Below are 23,070 nucleotides of genomic sequence, written 5' to 3'. Positions count from 1 at the left end.
TTAAAGAAGTATCAAATTTAAACTCATTATTTATGATATCATGGGCTAATCACGTGGGTTTTTTTGGTATTGAATTTTCCTGGACAGGACATAATATTAGACCTAGTTGAAAAAATGTATTTTGTTTCCACAAAAGATTTCAAAGAAAACAAAACTTTTTGTCAAAATGTTTTGCAATTTTGGCGGGGGGGAGAGGGAAGGTGTTTGTTGGCAAAAAAAGAAAAATATTTAGTTTTGTGAGGTTCATTTTTTAATGGAAACTTGAAATCTTTTGACAAAAACTGAAATTTCAGAAACCCATTTCTCACTGAAAAATGTTTTGACAATCAATGTTTGACCGCCTCTACCTAATCTATCCAGTCCCTGACATTGGATTAGTGTAATATTCAGTGTCTAATACTCACTAGTGACATAGCCCTGCACAAAGGTTGGTGCACAAACTACCAGGAGTAGCCCGGGGAGCTATGATGTCTCACATGGAAAAGAAGCCCTTGAGGAATTCCACCATGATTTCAACAATTTTCACTCCACCATCAACCTCAGCCTGGACCAGTCCACACAAGAGATCCACTTCCTGGACACTACAGTGCTAATAAATGATGGTCACATAAACACCACCCTATACTGAAAACCTACTGACCGCTATACTTACCTACATGCCTCCAGCTTTCATCCAGACCACACCACACGATCCATTGTCTACAGCCAAGCTCTACAATACAATCGCATTTTCTCCAACCCCTCAGACAGAGACAAACACCTACAAGATCTCTATCAAGCATTCTTACAACTACAGTACCACCTGCTGAAGTGAAGAAACAGATTGACAGAGCCAGAAGAGCACCCAGAAGTCACCTACTACAGGACAGACCCAACAAAGAAAGTAACAGAATGCCACTAGCTGTCACCTTCAGCCCCCAACTAAAACCTCTCCAGCACATCATCAAGCATCTACAACCTATCCTGAAGGACGATCCATCACTCTCACAGATCTTGGGAGACAGGCCAGTCCTTGCTTACAGATAGCCCCCCAACCTGAAGCACATTCTCACCAGCAACCACAGACCACACAACAAAAACACTAACCCAGGAACCAATCCCTGCAACAAACCCCATTGCCAACTCTGTCCGCATATCTATTCAAGGAACACCATCATAGGACCTAATCACATCAGCCATACTATCAGAGACTTGTTCACCTGCACATCTACCAATGTGATATATGCCATCATGTGCCAGCAATGTCCCTCTGCCATGTACATTGGCCAAACCGGACAGTCTCTATGTAAAAGAATAAATGGACACAAGTCAGACGTCAAGAATTATAACATTAAAAAACCAGTCGGAGAACAATTCAGTCTCCCTGGTCACTCGATTACAGACCTAAAAGTCACAATATTACAACAAAAAAACTTCAAAAACAGACTCCAACAAGCGACTGCTGAATTGGAATTAATTTGCAAAATGGACACCATTAAATTAGGCTTAAATAAAGACTGGGCATGGATGGGTCATTACACGAAGTAAAACTATTTCCCCATGTTTATTTCCCCTCCCCACACACACACATACACTTTTCCTCACAACTTCCTGTCAACTGCTGCAAATGGACCATTTTGATTACCACTACAAAAAGGTTTTTCTCTCCTGCTGGTAATAGCTCACCTTAACTGATGACTCTCATCAGAGTGTGTATGATAACACCCATTGTTTCATGTTCTCTGTGTATATATACATATATATCTTCCTTCTGTGTTTTCCACTGCATGCATCTGATGAAGTGTGCTGTAGCCCACAAAAGCTTATGCTCAAATAAATTTGTTAGTCTCTAAGGTGCCACAAGTACTCCTGTTCTTTTTGCAGATACAGACTAACACGGCTGCTACTCTGAAACCAGACATTTCTCTGAGGCACAATTCCCTCTCTGCTTCCCCCTTACTCCAAGGTGGTGGTAATTTTATGCTGGCGTATACCAGCACAATTTGTGACTCCCCCTGAGTTGACTCAACTGTGTCAGCTAGTTTGTTGTGGGCAGAGCCAAGGATCCACCCATTCTCCCCCCCTCCACACACACATACTGCTTATCCACCTGTTCCAAGATTCAGGTAGTTCATACAGGGGTGTAAGGCAGATTCTTACTCCCCCATTACTCCTCTGCATAGATGTGTAGTCTCAGGTATCATCTAGCCCATTGTTTCTAGCAGTAATGAAGCTGAGCCAGCACCATAGGGAACATGTGCACTTTGCGGATAGACTGATTCTTATAATGATGTCTTTGTTTAATGGTTCACATATCCAACATTGTCAGCATTTCCTTGCTCCTTACAGGGATCACATATGCTGAACTGCGTGTGCATCGTAAATCTGAAAGGACCAGCAGATCTGAGACTTCCCCTTCTGGTATTGTGGGTATTTGTTGGGGTGGCATTTTTAGTTATTAGAAATTTATTCTTTATTCTGTTAGAAAACTGTAAAAACAATATTACTGAGAATCTCTAAATTATAAATCATGTATAGAAATTATTTCAACATTTTACATGGAGACATGTCTATTCATTGGCTTAATGAGCCCTGGAACAGCTCTGTAGTGAACACAGTTTTAAAGTATTTTAAATTGGCATTTTCTGATTTTCTGAAATTCTTTTGTGCTCTGTTTCTGAGAAATGGGAGAAGGGAAGTGCCTTAAAATAAAACAGATTTTTAATTAGAACATTCACAAATTAATCAATATAATGTATTGGACTGGGGTTTGGTTTACTGCTGTTCAGACTTTAGGCATCTAAGCATCTTGTTTATTATGCAACTTTTTCAAAGTCATAATTCATTTGCTCCATAGCAGCAACACTCCCAGTGCCTGATTGGCCACAGTTACCCTGGTGAGACCATCTTATACGCAGAGTTTCACCTACTATATGTATTGTAAGCCATCTTTACCCCACCTCCTTGTCCTGAACAGCACTGAATGCAGGTCAGATGGCCCACGGAATACATTAAACTGAACTACAGAGTGAACATTATAAGAATACTACATTGTGACACTGTATGAAGGCAGGGTTAGAAACTTGGTGGTTATCTGAGTGTGACTCTGTGGCTTGTTGTGGAAATGCAACCTCAACCCTGAATTTCCTGGGTTTTTAATCTTTGGGTTTTTGTTATAACTAGAACACTCTTGTAAGGTGGACGTATTGTAACAGGGTGTATTCAGTCATTGTGGCTCCCTGCTGGGTCCTCCTACCCCTGCCCCAAGAAGTAGTGAGCTGGGAGAAGAACAGCAGTGAAGGTGACTCCTACAAGGTTGCCTAGAGAGGACTCTCTGGAGCAGCCATTTTGGAAACAACAGAGACCTGGTCCTCCAAGGGCAAAAGAGGCTAGCAATAGCCAATCAGGGGGCATGCTGGCCCAAATAAAAAGGGCTGCCTAGGTTTAGCAGTTTAGCTCTTGGTTGGAAGTGGAGGAGGGAAGGAGTGGGTTTGTACCTGACTGGAGTAGCCCAGCAATCAGACAGCATTCATGCTGGGCTGAATTTGCATAGCTAGGATCACAGAGGGAGAAGGACCTGGGGACATTGGACCTGAGATAGGGCTGGAGATAAAAGGGCCAGGTGGGAAGAGGCCCAAGGAAACAGCAGTGAAGGACTGAGGGGAGCGGTATGTGGCTGCTGGTTGTAGGATCCCTGGGCTGGAAACCAGAGCAGTGGGTGGCCTGGGTTCCTCCACCAACCACAGGTAAAGTAGTGTAAGCCCCAAGAAGGGGGCAGGGCTTAGTTGCAAGCCTGAACGATGTAAAGGGCCCGGAGCCAGGTTGAAGATCCTAGTGAGGGCAAATTGCCTGTTTGTTTACTGGACTCTTTAATACCCCACAAGGGTTCATTTCAATTTTGTGACTTGGCCAGAGGGCCAAACCACTGAAAACCCATCAAGGTTTTCCTGCAGCCTATAGGGAGCCCCAGGGGTGAGAAAAGCCCATGGTTCCACACCAAGCTGCTCAGAGGTGAGTGCTCCTTTAGAATCATGGAATCATAAAATATCAGGGTTGGAAGAAACCTTAGGAGATCATCTAGTCCAACCCCCCTGCTCAAAGCAGGACCAATCCCCAACTAAATCATCCCAGTTAGGGCTTTGTCAAGTCTGACCTTAAAAACCCCTAAAGAAGGAGATTCCACCACCTCCGTAGGTAACCCATTCCAGTGCTTCACCACCCTCCTAGTGAAAAAGTTTTTCCTAATATCCAACCTAAACCTCCACCACTGCAACATGAGACCATGACTCCTTGTTCTGTCATCTGCTAACACTGAGAACAGTCTAGATCCATCCACTTTGGAACCCCCTTTCAGGTACTTGAAAGCAGCTATCAAATCCCCCCTCATTCTTCTCTTCTCCAGACTAAATAATCCCAGTTCCCTCAGCCTCGTCTCATAAATCATGTGCTCCACACTAATCAGTTTTGTTGCCCTCTGCTGGACTCTTTCCAATTTTTCCACATCTTTCTTGTAGTGCGGGGCCCAAAACTGGACACAGTTCTCCAGCTGAGGCCTCATCAATGTCGAATAGAGGGGAATGATCACATCCCTCAATCTGCTGACAATGCTGCTACTTATACAGCCCAAAATGCTGTTAGCCTTCTTGGCAACAAGGGCACACTGTTGACTCATATCCAGCTTCTCGTCCACTGTAACCCCTATGTACTGAGTAACGAGGACCTTGTTGAGGAAATAGTTGTAGGGGACAACCTTGGCTCGAGTGATCATGAGCTAATTCGTTTCAAAATAAATGGGAGGATAATCAAAATTGCATCTGAGACTAAGGTATACAATTTCAAAAGGGCTAACTTTACTAAATTAAGGCGACTAGTTGGAAGTGGATTGGACTAACATATTTAGGGATCTAAAGGCAGATGATGCCTGGGGTTACTTCAGGTTGAAGTTGCAGGAGTTGTCAGAGGCATGTATCCCAAGAAAGGGAAAACGGCTCGTAGGTAGCAGTTTTAGACCGAGCTGGATGAGCAAGCGTCTTAGAGGGGTCATTAAGAAAAAACAGAAAGCGTACAAGGAGTGGAAAATGGGAGGGATCAGCAAAGAAACCTACCTTATTGAGGTCAGAGGGTGTAGGGAAGCAGTGAGAAAGGCAAAGAGCCGGGTGGAGATGGACCCAGCGAAGGGGATTAAAACCAATAGCAAAAGTTTTTTTAGCCATATAAATAGGAAGAAAACCAAGAAGGAAGAAGTGGGACCACTTAAAACTTTAAACGGAGTGGAGATTAGGGATAATCTTGGAATGGCACAATATCTGAACGAATATTTTGCCTCGGTCTTTAATGAGGCTAATGAAGGGCTAAGGAATAGTGATAGAGGGACTGATGGGAATGAAGATATGGGGGTAGACATTACGGTATCTGAGGTAGAAGCCAAACTTGAACAGCTAAACGGAAGTAAATCGGGGGGCCCGGACAATCTTCATCCTAGAATATTAAGGGAATTGGCGAGTGAAATTGCAAGCCCGTTAGCGATGATTTTGTTGTACCGTTTGACTGGAGATTAGCTAATATAGTTCCTATATTCAAGAAGGGGGAAAAAAAGTGACCCGGGTAACTACAGGCCTGTTAGTTTAACATCTGTAGTATGCAAAGTCATGGAAAAAATTTTAAAGGAGAGAGTGGTTACGGAGCATGAGGCCGATGGCAACTGGGACAAATTACAGCATGGATTTACGAAGGGTAGATCGTGCCAAACCAACCTGATCTCCTTCTTTGAGAAAGTAACAGATTTTTTAGACAAGGGAAATGCGGTGGATCTAATATATCTTGATTTCAGTAAGGCGTTTGATACGGTACCGCATGAGGAATTACTGGTTAAATTGGAAAAGATGGGGATCGAAATGAAAATCCAGAGGTGGATAAGGAGCTGGTTAAAGGGGAAACTGCAGAGGGTCATATTGAAGGGGGAACTGTCGGGTTGGAGGGGGGTTACCAGTGGAGTTCCTCAAGGTTCGGTTTGGGGTCCAATTTTATTCAATCTATTTATCGCTGACCTGGGAACCAAGAGTAGGAGTGGGCTGATAAAGTTTGTGGATGACACCAAGTTGGGAGGTATTGCAAATTCGGAAAAGGATCAGGATATCCTCCAGGGAGATTTGGATGACCTTGTAAACTGGAGTATTAGTAACAGGATGAAATTCAATAGTGAGAAGTGTAAGGTTATGCATTTAGGGATGACTAACAAGAACTTTAGTTATAAGCTGGGGACGCACCAGTTGGAAGTAACGGAGGAGGAGAAGGACCTAGGAGTCCTGGTTGATCGTAGGATGACTATGAGTAGGCAATGTGATGTGGCCGTTAAAAAAGCTAATGCGGTCTTGGGATGCATTAGGCGAGGTATTTCTAGTAGGGATAAGGAGGTGCTAGTCCCGTTATATAAGGCGTTGGTAAGACCTCATTTGGAGTATTGTGTGCAGTTTTGGTCTCCCATGTTTAAGAAGGATGAATTCAAACTGGAACGGGTACAAAGAAGGGCCACTAGAATGATCCAAGGAATGGAAAGCCTGTCGTATGAAAGGAGACTTGAGGACCTCGGTTTGTTTTCCTTAACCAAAAGAAGGATAAGAGGAGATATGATTGCACTCTTTAAATATATCAGAGGGATAAATACCAGGGAAGGAGAGGAATTATTTCAGCTCAGTGCTAATGTGGACACGAGGACAAACGGATATAAATTGTCAGTCAGGAAATTTAGGCTTGAAATTAGACGAAGGTTTCTAACCATCAGAGGAGTGCAATTCTGGAACAGCCTATCAAAGGAAACAGTGGGGGCGAAGGACCTCCATGACTTTAAGATTAAGCTAGATAAGTTTATGGAGGGGATGGTATGATAGGATAACTGGCTTAGTCAATAGGTCAATAAAGTGCCACACTGGTAATTAGTACAATGGGTCAATGATAGGATATTGTTAGCCTTTTTCCAGAGGGTCTGGCTGGAGAGTCTTGCCCGCATGCTCGGGGTTCAGCTGATCGCCATATTTGGGGTCGGGAAGGAATTTTCCTCCAGGGTAGATTGGCAGTGGCCCTGGAGGTTTTTCGCCTTCCTCCGAAGCATGGGGCAGGGGTCGCTTGCTTAAGGAGTGGGTGGATCGGCTTATGTGGCCTGCATCTTGCAGGAGGTCAGACTAGATGATCATAATGGTCCCTTCTGATCTTGAATTCTATGATTCTATGATACTTTTCTGCAGAACTGCTGCCTAGCCACTTGGTCCCTAATCTGTAGCAGTGCATGGGATTCTTCTGTCCTAAGTGTAGGACTCTCAATGCTCTGATATGAACCTTCAACCTCAACTTCACTTTAACAAAGACTTTGGGGTGGGACCATTATCCTTTCTATATAGTCATATGAACCAGTTTTCAGTCCAAATGAAAGTGACCCCACAGCACATCCTTCTGAAGAAACGAGAGCTAGATATTAGGGGAGGAAAACTCCACAGCAACTCGTCATGGAGATTTTTCTGAGGTGTCCTATTGGTGGGATGGCAAGTTTACCCCCTCTAAGGGAAAAAGAAGAGAATTCATTCCTCAGAGCCCACTACTCGATGCATATCTCAGGATCTCTCTCTGAAGCAGAGGTTCAGGGTGTTGTGGTCCTTGTCCCTCCTGTACACCATTCCCTAGTTCTCTGGATGTGTGGTTCCATTGACACTTCATTACTAGGACTTGCCTAAAAGAGCAGCGATTCTTTCCAGAGCGTGCAATAGGAAGGGTGGTTCAACCTGGGGGTGTGTTACCTTTTTCAGGTAATCTGTTTGGCACTGGTATGTGAATAATGTATCCCCCAGCCCTGCATCCAACTTGCCAAAATTCACAGTGGAACCCCAGTGCCACAGAAATAACTGATCCCTTCCCCTTCCCACTACATGGAAGAAAGCTATGTGTGGATGGTCCTCATCATATGGGCTGAATGAATTTTCATATAGTATTTTATGATCTGTGACAGTTACAGCATTCCCTTCTGCTGCCAATGCTATGATCCTGTCATAGGAAGCAACTGAGTTCCTCGGGGTCCCAGTCATCCTGGGAAACATTCAGTCCAAGGTCCTTCTCCCAGAGTCTGATTCTCCCCATCATGCCCTCTGTGCAAAGTGGGTGTAAAATGCTAATAAATAAAGATGTTTCCTTTCACTTAGAAATTGACAGTCTAAAAATACTTCTATCTCAGCACCAGGTTAGAAACTGACCAATATCTGAAGCCAATGTGGCAATGCTTGCACATGCTAGCAATATGAGGGCTTAAATTGCAATTTCCTCCAAAACAACTCTTTTGTTTTCTTTTTTGCAGGTCCTGGATCCCAGTGTTCAAGCTGGTTCTATGTTGCTCTAGTCCTGGGGCTTATCGCACTGGCTTTCCTGGCTGTTCTAATCACTTTTTGTGAGTGCCACTTTCCAGATGACAACTTTTGCTTCATTCATTCAGTTATGTGCATGTTTAAACCTCACCAAGAGGATATTACATGTAAAAAATAATTGAGATTAATGCAATATTATGGGCAACAAGTTAAACACAAATCAGAAAATTCAAATATTAATGTTTCCACAGGGACATTTACTAGTATTTCACACACAGGATATTTATGACGGTGAATAGTTAACAAACTATCTAGTAATCAGAGATACTGTATATGTGCTCTGTGGGGGATTTCAGTGACCTATGAGAAAATTAACTTTTTAATTTCTATATTCATATGATTAAATTGCCAGCCTTGACTTTGTGATACTGGACCATAAGGTAGTTTTCTTTGTTTAATTTCCTTGGGCAGATTATTAACTGGTGTAGATTCATAGACTTTAAGCCCAGAAGGGACCATCATTACTGGTGCAGGAAGTGAAACCGGATATTATAGGATAACAGAAACATGGTGGAATAGTAGTCATGACTGGAGTACAGCAATTGAAGGCTATGTGCTGTTTAGGAAAGACAGAAATAAAGGCAAAGGTTGTGGAGTAGCATTGTATATCAATGATGAGATTAACTGTAAAGAAATAAGAAGTGATGGAATGGATAAGACAGAGTCTGTCTGGGCAAAAATCACACTGGGAAAGAAAGCTACTAGAGCCTCCCCTGAGATAGTGCTTGGGGTGTGCTACAGACTGCCGGGATCTGATTTGGATATGGATAGAGACCTCTTTAATGTTTTTTATGAAGTAAACACTAATGGGAATTGTGTGATCATGAGAGACTTTAACTTCCCAGATATAGACTGGAGGACAAGTGCTAGTAATAATAATAGGGCTCAGATTTTTCTGGATGTGATAGCTGATGGATTTCTTCACCAAGTAGTTGAAGAACCAACAAGAGGGGATTCGATTTTAGATTTGGTTTTGATGAGTAGTGAGGACCTCATAGAAGAAATGGTTGTAGGGGACAACCGTGGTTCAAGTGATCATGAGCTAATTCAGTTCAAACTAGATGGAAGGATAAACAAAAATAGATCTGGGACTAGGGTTTTTTATTTCAAAAGGGCTAACTTTAAAAAATTAAGGAAATTAGTTAGGGAAGGGGATTGGACTGAAGAATTTGGGGATCTAAAGGTGGAGGAGGCCTGGAATTACTTCAAGTCAAAGTTGCAGAAACTATCAGAAGCCTGCATCCCAAAAAAGGGGGAAAAAATCATAGGCAGGAGTTATAGACCAAGCATCTCAGAGAGGTGATTAAGAAAAAGCAGAAAGCCTACAAGGAGTGGAAGATGGGAAGGATTAGCAAGGAAAGCTACCTTATTGAGGTCAGAACATGTAAGGATAAAGTGAGAAAGGCCAAAAGCCATGTAGAGTTGGACCTTGCAAAGGGAATTAAAACCAATAGTAAAAGGTTCTATAGCCATATAAATAAGAAGAAAACAAAGAAAGAAGAAGTGGGAACGCTAAACACTGAGGATGGAATGGAGGTTAAGGATAATCTAGGCATGGCCCAATATCTAAACACATACTTTGTCTTAGTCTTTAATGAGGCTAATGAGGATCTTAGGAATAATGGTAGGATGACAAATGGGAATGAGGACATGGAGGTAGATATTACCGCATCCAAGGTAGAAGCCAAACTTGAATAGCTTAATGGGACAAAATCAGAGGGCCCAGATAATCTTCATCCAAGGATATTAAAAGAACTGGCACATGAAATTGCAAGCCCATTATCAAGAATTTTTAATGAATCAGTAAACTCAGGGGTTGTACCACATGACTGGAGAATTGCTAACATAGTTCCTATTTTTAAGAAAGAGAAAAAGAGTGATCCGAGTAACTATAGGTCTGTTGGTTTGACATCTGTAGTATGTAAGGTCTTAGAAAAAATTTTGAAGGAGAAAGTAGTTAAGGACATTGAGGTCAATGGTAATTGGGACAAAATACAACATGGTTTTAAAAAGGTAGATCATGCCAAGCCAACCTGATCTCCTTCTTTGAAATGGTAACAGATTTTTTAAACAGAGGAAACGCAGTGGATCTAATTTACCTCGATTTCAGTAAGGTATCTGATACGGTTCCACATGGGGAATTATTAAATTGGAAAAGATGGGGATCAATATGAAAATTGAAAGGGGAGACTAAAATGGGTCATACTGAAAGGTGAACTGTCAGGCTGGAAGGAGGTTACTAGTGGAGTTCCTCAGGGATCAGTTTTGGGACCAATGTTATTTAATCTTTTTATTGCAGACCTTAGCACAAAAAGTGGGGAATGTGCTAATAAAGTTTGCGGATGACACAAAGCTGGGAGGTATTGCTAACACAGAGAAGGACCGGGATATCATACAGGATGATCTGGGTGACCTTGTAAACTGGAGTAATAGTAATAGGATGAAATTTAATAGTGAAAAGTGCAAGGTCATGCATTTAGGGATTAATAACAAGAATTTTAGTTATAAATTGGGGACACATCAGTTGGAAGTAACAGAGGAGGAGAAGGACCTCGGAGTATTGGTTGATCACAGGATGACTATGAGCCACCAATGTGATATGGCCGTTAAAAAAGCTAATGCAGTTTTAGGATGCATCAGGTGAGGTATTTCCAGCAAAGATAAGGAGGTGTTAATACCGTTATACAAGGCACTGGTGAGACCTCATCTAGAATACTGTGTGCAGTTCTGGTCTCCCATGTTTAAGAAGGATGAATTCAAAACTGGAACAGGTTCAGAGATGGCTACTAGGATGATTCGAGGAATGGAAAACCTGTCATAGGAAAGGAGACTCAAAGAGCTTGGCTTGTTTAGCCTAACCAAAAGAAGGTTGAGGGGGGATATGATTGCTCTTTATAAATATATCAGAAAGATAAATATTAGGGAGGGAGAGGAATTATTTAAGCTTAGTACCAATGTGGGCACAAGAACAAATGGATATAAACTGGACACTAGGAAGTTTAGACTTGAAATTAGACAAAGGTTTCTAACCATTAGAGGAGTGAAGTTCTGGAACAGCCTTCCAAGGGGAGTAGTGGGGGCAAAAGACATATCTGGCTTCAAAACTAAGCTTGATAAATTTATGGAGGGGATGGAATGATGGGATAGCCTAATTTTGGCAATTAACTTAGCAATTGATCTTTGATTATCAGCAGGTAAGTATGCCCAGTAGTCTGTGATGGGATATTAGATGGGGTGGGATCTGAGTTACTACAGAGAATTCTTTCCTGGGTGCTGGCTGGTGAGTCTTGCCTACATGCTCAGGGTTTAACTGATCGCCATATTTGGGGTCGGGAAGGAATTTTCCTCCAGGGCAGATTGGCAGAGGCCCTGGAGGTTTTTCGCCTTCCTCTGCAGCATGGGGCACGGGTCACTTGCTGGAAGATTCTCTGCAGCTTGAGGTCTTCAAACCACAATTTGAGGACTTCAATAACTCAAACATATGTTAGGGGTTTGTTACAGGAGTGGGTGGGTGAGATTCTGTGGCCTGCATTGTGCAGGATGTCAGATTAGATGATCATAATGGTCCCTTCTGACCTTAAAGTCTATGAGTCTATGATCATCTAATCTGACATCCTGCACATTGCAAGCCACAGAACCTCACCCACCCACTCCTGTAATAGACCCCTAACCTCCGTCTGAGTTACTGAAGTCATCAAATCATGACTTAAAGATTTCAGGTTACAGAGAACCCACCATTTACACTAGTTTAAACCTGCAAGTGACCCCATGCTGCAGAAGAAGGTGAAAATCCCCAGGGTCTCTGCCAATCTGACCCGGGGGAAAATTCCTTCCAGACCCCAAATATGGTGGTCAGTTAGACCCTGAGCATGTGAGCAAGACTCACCAGCCAGACACCTGGGAAATAATTCATTGTAGTAAATCAGAGCCCTCCACATCTAGTGTCCCATCACCCACCATTGGAGATGTTTGCTGCTAGCAGTCACAGGTCGGCTACATGCCATTGTAGGCAGTCCCATCATACCATCCCCTCCATAAATGTATCAAGTCCAGTCTTGAAGACAGTTAGGTTTTTTTGCCCCCACTGCTCTCCCTGGAAGGCTGTTCCAGAACTTCACTCCTCTGATGGTTAGAAACCTTCCTGTAATTTCATGCCTAAACTTGTTGATGGCCAGTTTATATCCATTTGTTCTTATTTCCACACTGGCACTGAACTCTCCTCTCCCTCCCTGGTATTTATTCCTCCAATGTGTTTATAGAGAGCAATCATATCTCCCCTCAGCCTTCACTTAGTTAGGCTAAACAAGCCAAGCTCTTTGAGTCTCCTCTCATAAGATAGGTTTTCCATTCCTTGGATCATCCTAGTAGCCATTCTCTGCACCTGAATAGCTCCAACAAAGCATCCTTGTTCAGCAAATCACTTAAGCACATGCTTAACTTTAGACACATTCTTAAATCCCATTGACCTCCATGAAACATTACTGTATGATTAAAGTTAAGCACATGCTTAAGTGCTTTGGTGAATCAGCAGTTCTATGAATGTGAAGCTTAAAAGGTATATCTCTTTCTGCTTTGGGGTATAGCGGGGAATGAGGTTAAAAACTAAACCCCTTCTTTCTCTTGACACTAGTCTTCAATATTGTGAATGCTCTGATAGCATGACTATTATATTCTTTGGCCTAAGAGCTCCTTTTAGCTTAACTCTATATCCCCACTAACTAAGTCTTTAAAGATGACAAACAAAATGGGGGGAAAGAGTTGTCCTGCTTTTTACATCTTTTTGAGGTTTAAATAAACATGATGGGTTGACCCTCTGGTCTAAGTGGTCCCACTCTCCAATTACACCTGGTTCACACACGTTGGAAGTTTGCAGGTGGGTTTGAGCCATAATCTGGAGTCCCAGTGTGATCTTCTTCTAACAGCAGGCAGCATCAGGGTCACTTTCAAGTAATTACAGGCCTCACTGGCAGGGCGGGCTCTAGCATTTTCACCGCCTTAAGCAGCAAAAAAAAAAAATAAATAAAAATGCTGCGATTGGCAGCAGCTCTACTGCTGCTGCTTCATTCTTCGGTGGCAATTCAGCAGCAGATCCAAGAGAGACTGAGGGACCCACCGCTGAATTGCTGCCGAAGAGCCAGACATGCCGCCCCTTTCTGTTGGCCGCCCCAGGCACCTGCTTCCTGCACTGGTGCCTGGAGCCAGCCCTGCTCACTGGATAGACACTAATTGGGGCTGTGGGACTGCAGAGACTCAGTGCACATAATTCATTGGTCAGATATGAATACAGAAAATCCCTGAGCACTCATCACATTCTTAGGTGGTGCCATTGGCAGATATGGTTGAATAATTTTTCAAGTTACATATTATTTTTTGTATGTTTTTAAACTATTTAAATAACTATAAGCCCTGAAAGGGTTCGTAGTGTCTTTTTTACTGCTTGTTTGTTACCTTAGAACTATCAGAATTATCAGTTTTGACTTCCTTGTTTTTGCTGGAGGATTTCTGTGCTGACTTTACTATGTAGGAAGGTAGCTTCTCATCCTTTAAATTAAAGATTGGGATGTTAGATCTTTTTGTTAACAAGATTTATTCTCACGTGCTTAGGTTAAATGGGGGCTAATAAAAGAAAACTGCATTCTAGACGGTCAGAATCAAATTGATCTCTCTTTTCAATTAATCAGATAAATAGCTGTAGTACATGTAGTGTCATAACCATACATATTCTCCACCAAAGTAGGCAAGACCTGAATTTCTTACGGAGGAAACAAGCAGGGAAAACAAATCAAATGTAAACAAAGAAAAAAATACCAGGCTTTCTTGATATATCATAACCCAACAAAAAAGGCACAAACCTATTTTTAGTCCCTTTGCAAGCTGCCTTCCTCACTGACTATGCTCTCTGTAAATCAATGGTGTTTTCTGACCCTCAGATACCAAGACTGCATATTATTGATGCGCCCGTTAACCATATTGTCTTCCTTTGCATTCAAGTCTGGAGGGGAAATTGTAAGAGTTCATCCATGCTCAGGACAACCTGCACTGAAAACACTACATCTTCAGGGGAATCTCCATGCACAGGGATGGCAATCAGTGGATTAATGGACGATCTGTGTGAAGATAGAGAGGGTGAGGCATTACAGCCCCTCTGTAACTGTGCAGTGTGTTCCCTTCTACTGTTTGTTAACTCCCCTCTTCTATAACAGCCTGAAAATGTTATGGGTCAGAATATGGCTTCTTTACTGTATGAGCAGTCGCTGTTGAAATCAGTGGAATGACTCACAGAGGATGGTGCTACTCAGGATGAATAAGAGTATCAGAATCTGGCCCTGAAGATATATTTGAACCAATATTTAGAATTCCTAGTTAGTAATTATAATTATTGATACATACCCTGTGCTTGGAATAGAACTGGAATGTCCAGGGCTGCTTTTAAAAATGACATTAGATACCTTAGAGCAGTGATTCTCAACCTGCGGTCCATGGACCTCTGGGGGTCCGCAGACGATGTCTAAGGAGTCTGCAAAAGACTTAGGCCTGGTCTACACTAAGAAGGGGGGTCGAACTAGGGTACGCAAATTCAGCTACGTGAATAGCGTAGCTGAATTCAAAGTACCCTAGTTCGACCTACTCACCCGTCCAGACGTGGCAGGGTTGAACTCCGCGGCTCCCCTGTCAACTCTGCCACCGCCGTTTGCAGTGGTGGAGTACCGGAGTCGACCACAGCGCTTCCGGAGTTCGAACTATCGTGTCTAGATCAGACGCGATAGTTCGAACTTCGAGAAGTCGAACTCACCGCGTCGACCCGGAAGGTAAGTGTAAACCTACCCTTAGACTGAAAACTGACTGAACATAATTCAACTACAAAGGGATTTCCAAAGGGGTCTCCACCTCCATTCAAAATTTCCAAAGGGGTCTCAAAGGAATACCACTGCCTTACCGCTTCCTGGTGTTTTCAAGAACCCCCAGAGGCCAAGGATTTTTTGCAAGGAGAGGGAAGGACTTTACCAAATGACACATGTAGCCTTATTGCCCTGGATCTATAATTTGGTGATAAATATTTTTTGTTAAATATTTTTTATAATACAAATATTTTGCTTAATTCTGTAGCAGGAAGCCAAGCAGGAGTGTTGGGAAGGTTCTAAACAGAAGCTCCTATGGTGAAGGAGAAAGAGAATGAATGTAGTTTTAGGGATAATACTGTTTCCCTTATTCTAATAAAGTTACTTGTTCGCTGTGGCCTTCTGTAGACTACGATCTAAAGTACGCTGGTACCATGTTCAAGCTAACACTTGTAACCAACACACTCTGGAGGTCTAGGCTAGACAAGGCCCGGTGCCCTTAACACGCGTTGAACCAGTCAAGTTAAAGTCTACGTTCCCCCTTTGCCTAGACAAGGGCTGTGTTAGAAGGAAGTACATTTTCTGTGTCTCTCTAACCCAGGGAGGGTGTGACATTTGGGGTGCAATTATTCAGACCAGTGAGAAGTTGTATCACTTCTTGCCATGTCACCCTGGCTGCCTTTAATGCTCTGCTGCTGTGGCTCACAGGCTAGACACCAACAGCCAGCAAACACACATGCAGCTCCCTGAGTGTGTGCGCGCACTGTGCAGCCCTGGTTCAGCACTTTGAACCCAGCAGCCTGACACAACACAACAGCCCCATCGTGGCCTTCACCAGATTCATTACTATGCACCCAGTTTCTGTGGAAAATATGTTTTTAATGTCATTTCCCCACCAGAGGTAGGAAAACTATTTTTTTCTTGTAACACTCTTCCATAGTAGTGGCATAAGAAGCCTGTTTTACTCTCAGAATAGATTATCCAAGTTCTCCCTCTCCTTTATTTAACTGGAAACTGATTGCATTCGCATTTGCATAAGTGACATTTTTACCTTTTCTAGTCTTTTTTTCAATGAGGAGACTACTTCTCTGCTTCGTCACTTGCTTTGAGCTCGTTGTTCCCCATCCTCTCCTCATCACATTAGATTGTAGGATTTTCATGGCAGGGATGATGTTTCAACTCAGAGGGGCCCTTTCGTAAGCCATTAGGAGCTACTAAGATACAAAGAAAAAGAAGAATCCTGTCTTTTTTACACACATACACACACACACACACATGCAAACAATATTCAGGTCACTGATTTACTGTATCAGAGGGGTAGCCGTGTTAGTCTGGATCTGTAAAAGCAGCAAAGAATCCTGTAGCACCTTATAGACTAACAGATGTTTTGCAGCATGAGCTTTCGTGGGTGAATACCCACTTCATCAGATGCAAGTCATCCGATGAAGTGGGTATTCACCCACAAAAGCTCATGCTGCAAAACGTCTGTTAGTCTATAAGGTGCCACAGGATGATTTACTGTATATACTTCTTCATAGGCTGATTTTTTTTAGTAAAAAAGGGAAGCATCAGAGAAGGGGGTCAGCTTATGAATGGGTATAGAGAGGGAAGAGGTGGAACACAGCCCCCCCCCCCCAACAGAGGGAGCAAGGAGAGGCAGCACAGCCAGCAGAGACAGAATGGAAGAGGCAGGGCCAGAGTCTCTCCACTTGAGGCCACACTGTTCTCCCCTCAGCCTCTGAAGCAGCTGCAGCTCCGGGGCCGGCAGGCTGCAACTGCACCACCCGGCCCCGCTTGCCAGAGCATGCTGCAGCTGCACCTCCTGACCCAGCCCGTTGCAGCATACTGCGGCCGCGCTGCCCAGTCTGGCCTGCTGGAGCAGGCTGCGGCCACACTGCCCCCCCTGCCGGAGCAGCTCCAGCCAAGCCAGAGACATCCTCCCCTGGCCCGCCCCAGGTAAGGTGAGAAGGGATGGGATGGGGAGAGTGTGGGGGTACCAGGCTGGGGGTGGGCTGATGTGGGGAGTGGTCACAGGGGTTACTCCCCTGACCCCCAGCTTTCCCCCCCCCCTAAAATTTCCCCACCAGTTGCTGTCCCGGCCCATCAGGGTAAGCAGCTGGCGGGCCGGGACACTTTGCTTACTTAGGTTTACCTCCGTGCCTGCGGACACTCAAAGTGGCTTATCCTGATGGCCCAGGAGCCAAAGTTTGCCGACTCCTGAATTATAGGGTCGGCTTATGAATGGGTCATAAAAAAATTCCATTTTTAATTATCCATCTTGGGAGATTATAAAACAAACTGGCTTATGATCAAGTGTGTATACACACACACACACACACACACACGCACACCTAAGTATACAAATATATCAGTATTTCAGGTTAAGGGAAAACAACCGAACAAGCAAGAACAGTCACAGGCTACATCTCAGTAATTGAGAACAAAATGGCAGCTGCTGCCTTCAGGCTCCTAGAAAGGCAAACGTGCAGCACACAGGAAACAAAAGCACCAGTTTCACAGTTCGAGGCGGGAGCATGCACAGCGTGACGTTGCTCTAAGCAATGGTTCCCTAAAAGAGCACTGAACTCATTCAACGATAATTAGAAGAATGTAAGGCACACTGTAAAATGCAGGGCAACTGACAGCTGTGACATTGCACCAAGAATATTTAATTTTCCAAAATGTACTGTTAGCAACTGGGAAGCTATTTGCTTCCCCAAAATATGTGATGGGAGTAATTAAACCATTTGTAATGCTGGTTAATGATCTTCTTTTACCCCCCTGCCCCCAGGAAGAACCGAGTGTCTACTCTGCCCCACAGGGTGGATACTGCACAGCGGGAGATGTTACTACTTCTCAGAGCAGTCGGGGATCTGGGATGCCAGTATGCGAAATTGTTCAGGCAGGAAATCCCAGCTGCTTGTTGTTGAAGATGAGGCTGAGATGGTAAGTCTTGGAACATCCCACACAGTACCCAGCAATCAGCAAACCCTCCATGTCATTCAGACACTTAACTGAAAAGCACAAATATACCCTAGTTTTAGCAGAACCTCTGACCAGGCAGGCTCTCCCTGAGAAACTGTCTGTGAATGGGCCTCTACTTCCCCACAAACAAGAGCCCCACTTGGGAAGACAGCAAGAGGGAGCAGGGCCTGGCCTTTCTTCCCTCTGGCTGCCATCAGTCCTCTGATCGATTACTGAAAAGCTCCTCTACCAACTCAGTGGGCTTCCCTGGGTCTGTGTAAGGCTGATGGGGAGATGCTCCAGGTGCAAATGTAGAAAGCAAAATAAATTCTGATCTGAGAGGAGGTGGGGGGCACGATCAAGGGCTTTTTGCAGTCTCCTAAGGCAGGAAAGGCTTTGCCTTGCTGTTAATGGGAATTTCATGCTGTCGAGGGCAGTTCACTCAGGGTCTGGCTGTTTTAAGCGACTCTTATGTTCTCCCAAGTGCAAGACTTTTGGAAAAAGCAGCTATAAGGATTGCCATGTGCCCTAGGGCTGTTCCAGCCAAACTAGTTACTGGTGTGGCTGAATCCTTGTCTTTCATGTGTATTCCGGTCTCAGTTCAAAATGAGCATGTGATTGCATGAAGAGTGAGGCAGAGCTGAAATGCCCCATCAGTGTGTAATGTATTTCTGTTTAATCCACAGGCATTTATAGCAACCAGAACAGAAAAGAAATATTTCTGGATTGGATTAAACTTTCAAGAGAAAGAGGGAAGATGGATGTGGCTTGGTGACTCCCAGTTAGAAGGGCACAGGCTGAGCTTGTGGGTGGATTTTTCTTTCTATAAATGTTAAGTTACATTAATATAAATGCAGATACAGTTCTGACCCCATAGCTCCCAGCTAATGAATTCCCAAAGCACAGAGCTAGTACTGTGACTGAAGGCACATATTTAGCTCCAGATTAGATTTCAAAGTCTCCAGTATGACCTGTTCCACATATAGTCACAGTCTTCAGAAAGCAGTGGTGCTGGTGATGCTGCATGAAGGCCTGATACTCAATTTCAAATCACTACATTCCATTGCTGCTTAGGCCCTGTCTATACGATTGTTTTGGGGCTATTTTGTATAAGTTTTGCTAGGTCTGTATAGCAGCCCCATGAAAAACCTCTAGGGCTTGACTGTACTAAGGTTATGGCCACATTGTAACTTTAGTTAATTGATTGCCAATTTACTGAATTCAAGTTTGTCATAGGTTTCACCCCCACTCTGGACTTTAGAGTACAGATATGAGGACCTGCATGTGAACCCTTAAGCTGAATTACCAGCTTAGATCTGGTTTTGCTGCCACCACTCCCAAGTACTAACTCCCTTCCCTGGGTAGTCTTGAGAGACTTCTTTCACCAATTTCCTGGTGAACACCGATCCAACCCCTTGGATCTTAACCCAAGGAGAATTTAACCATCCCCCCACCTTTCCCCCACCAATTCCTGGTGAGTCCAGATCCAATCCCCTTGGATCTTAACACAAGGAAAAAAATCAATCAGGTTCTTAAAAATAAGACTTTTTAATTAAAGAAAAGAAAGGTAAAGAAAACCCTCTGCGAGATAGCATACAAGCTGATCTCACAGACAACAGATTCAAAACACAGAGGATGGTCCCCTGGGCAAAAACATTAGTACACAAAAGAATACCCAGTTTGATTATCCCCCTAATGCCAAGACAAGTTACAAAAAGAAAATAAACATAAACCTATTTATTTCCTTCCTTAATACTTACTACTCTGATAAGAGGCTGATTGCTTGATCTTTTCCACTCTGGCCAAAACTGAAACTGACCAAGACAAAGGGAACTTCCCTCCTTTATTTTGAAACATCCTGTCCCCCCATTAGTTCCTCTGGTCAGGTATCAGCTAGGCTAGGTGAACTTCTTAACCCTTTACAGATAAAAGAGCATTAACTCTTAACTATCTGTTTATGACAGTTATACAACTATACATGTTAGTGTAGACACTGTACAAACATTTGTTCCTTCTGGTCTTGGTTCCCCCTATACTGAACTCTAAGAAAAAGTGTTTATGGAGTATCTACATCAGCATGTACCATCAAGCTAATTAATTGTTTAGAAATTATAGAAACAAAAGTACAGGACCAAACACTTCAGTCTAAACACAGCTCTAGTGTAACCATGTGGCACCAGAGGAAAAAGAAAAGTGATTTGTATTTGTGGAGTTTACCTTGGGGCTTCCATGTGGGAAGAAATCTTCACCCCTGTGACATCAACAGCAATGCAAAATTCCCATTGACTTCAGTGGAACCAGGATTTCACCCCTGAGGTTTGTTCTCTGCAGCTAAACGGGTGTAGTTACAACTGCACAAAGCAGCCTCCTCCCTAGACAGGACCTTACTTGGCATCTAAGTCAAGTTGATGATCCCTTTATTCGCTTCTTTGGAAATCAAGTGGCTTTGGGCAAGGCGAGAATACCCAAGCTGGGGGAATAAGGTGCACTGACACAGATCGAAGTGCAGTGGGCACTGCAGGGGCACAGTTATGCAAATGGTTTATAAATGTACAAAAATAATATGTAACTTGAAAGAATTTTCAACCACATCTGGCAATGGCACTGACCTGAGTGCGTAGGGATTTTCTGTGTTCATATTTGACCAATGTATTATGTGGTCAGGGTCACCACAGTCCCACCAGCCTCAATTAGTGTCCTTCAAGTGAGGCCTGTAAGTACTTGAAAGTGACCCTGATGCTGCCTGCTGTTAGTAGAAGATCTCACTTGGACTCCAGGTTATGGCTCAAACCCACCCTGTATGAACCAAATGTTATTGGAGAGGGGGACAACTTGGGTTGACCCTCTGGTCTGTCATGCACATCAGACATTTGGATTCATGTAGCTGAAAACTCCTCCCTGCCCCCTCACTATTAAGACTCACTATTTCTCCTTTGTGCAATGGTTTTCCTCTTCTTGTTGGTAATGTTCATGGAAATGAGGACCTCTGAATTCCTCCTACCAGTGTCTGCTCTTCATGAATCCCTGGGAAAATCCCATTTGTCCAATCAAATGGATTGCAATGAGCCTGCATATGCCAGTCTAGCCGCATAAGAAAAAAAAAATACACACACACACAAAAGTAAAAAACCCTGTTTCCATCCTCCCAAACTCGGTTCCTGTCTTTTTATTCAGTACCAAATTCTGAGCTAACCTCTCAGTGAGCAGCTTTTGTTTTCTCTTTAGGGTGATGGTAAATGGAACTGGAGATGGCAAGAATTGTTCTGCTTTCAACAAGAAGAAGTTACACCCTGAGAAATGCCCGAATTTACACAGATGGATCTGCAAGAAAAATGCAACCACACTGGCTGCCTGGAACACCCCAGAACATGAGACACCATCCCTTGTAGGATGATGCTTTTTTTTGTACTTTGTGATATTTTAATGTAAATAATCGTAAGAGCATTGCACTGCAACCATAGCATTCAGCAATCCTGTGTCAATTGTTCACTGGCTGCATTAGAGATAGGTTTGTATTGTAATCCCCTGTAGCTCCTGGTGTCCAAGGATAGACGATGTTTAGCTAAACTGATTATAACAATTGATGCACGATAAATAAACTAATAGCACATTCGATCTAGGGCAGTGCCTTTCCCCTCCTTCAGCTAGAGCAACCTCACCCCATTTTATTCACTTATTCATATTCCAAATGCTTTTTGTTTTAGGCCAATCCATTTCTCTTAAGATTTAATGCCAAATGACATGTACATAAATACGGAAATGCCTGTGAATATCTGCTCTGTATTAAGAAATGACCCCTCTTTTTTTTGCTTACTTTCAACTTTTGTATTATTAAGATTTTCAAGTAGAAACTCTTATGCAATGGAAGGTTATTTCCTGCCCCTTGGTGCAGCTGCATTAGTGGGAACCATTTTGATTCCTCTGACCAGCCGTGCCCAAAGATGACTTATGTGTACATTGTGAGTAAATGTCAATATTAATTAACTGGACAGGAAAAATACTATTCTAACACATGGGGAACTAAGGCACTTTGGCCCAGATCATAGAAGTGTAGGACTGGAAGCGACCTCAATAGGTCATTTACTCCTGTCCCCTGTACTCAAGGCAGGACTAAGGAATAACTAGACCAAGGGTTGGTAAATGGGAGTTGCAGGAAGCGAACCGCAGCCACTGGTTGCTGCGACAGACTGTGCCTGCAGACAGTCAATGTAAACAAAATGTCTCGCGGCCTGCCAGTGAATTACCCTGATGGGCCACATGCTGAAGATTGCCGACCCCTGAACTAGACCATTCTTGACAGGTGTTTGTTTAACCTCTTCTTGAAAGCCTCCAATAATAGACATTCCATAACCTCCTTAGGTAAACTACTCCTGTGCTTAGCTACCTGACAGTAAGTTAGTTTTTCCTAATGTCCATCCTAAACCTCTGCGGGCTTCCTGCTGCTGCCCATGCATCCCTAGGCAGAAGACAGGTTCCCTGCTGATCATCCAGGATAGGGCCTCTGCTGCTGTGCCTGGGAGGTGAAGGGGACCTCATGCTGCTGCCTCTGTGTCTCTACAAGGGATTGAGCCACCCCTCCACACACTCCAAATGGGTGAGACCACAGCGCAGAATCAGGGTCATTGGGGTGGAGCCATAAGGGCCCATGTCATAGGAAACCAATCTATCAGTGGTACCATATGAATGAACAAGGAGCGATGGTCACAAGTTGCAGTGGGGGAGATTTAGGTTGGATATTAGGAATCACTATTTCACTAGGAGAGTGGTGAAGCACTGGAATGGGTTACCTAGGGAGGTGGTGGAATCTCCTTTCTTCGAGGTTTTTAAGGTCAGGCTTGACAAAGCCCTGGCTGGGATGATTTAGTTGGGGATTGGTCCTGCTT

The 23,070-nt window shown here is 43.5% G+C and overlaps 1 protein-coding gene across 1 annotated transcript in view; it reads left to right on the top strand.

The window, feature by feature from the left end:
* The window catches only part of LOC120384540 (killer cell lectin-like receptor subfamily F member 1), a 28,137-nt gene extending 5,682 nt beyond the window's left edge, over nt 1-22,455 (top strand). The window contains exons 2-7 of the mRNA XM_039503396.1: nt 2,329-2,400; nt 8,318-8,407; nt 14,376-14,510; nt 18,015-18,169; nt 18,874-18,992; nt 21,413-22,455. Of these exons, the coding sequence (XP_039359330.1) occupies nt 2,329-2,400; nt 8,318-8,407; nt 14,376-14,510; nt 18,015-18,169; nt 18,874-18,992; nt 21,413-21,581 (740 nt within the window). The 3' untranslated portion in view covers nt 21,582-22,455. The remainder of the gene's footprint in view (nt 1-2,328; nt 2,401-8,317; nt 8,408-14,375; nt 14,511-18,014; nt 18,170-18,873; nt 18,993-21,412) is intronic.
* Nucleotides 22,456-23,070: the final 615 nt, after the last annotated feature.

This window comes from Mauremys reevesii, linkage group 1, assembly GCF_016161935.1.
Source record: "Mauremys reevesii isolate NIE-2019 linkage group 1, ASM1616193v1, whole genome shotgun sequence".
Taxonomy (NCBI): Eukaryota; Metazoa; Chordata; order Testudines; family Geoemydidae; genus Mauremys; species Mauremys reevesii.
The sequence above is the reverse complement of the archived record's forward strand: the minus strand, read 5'-3'. Positions and strand labels throughout refer to the sequence as shown.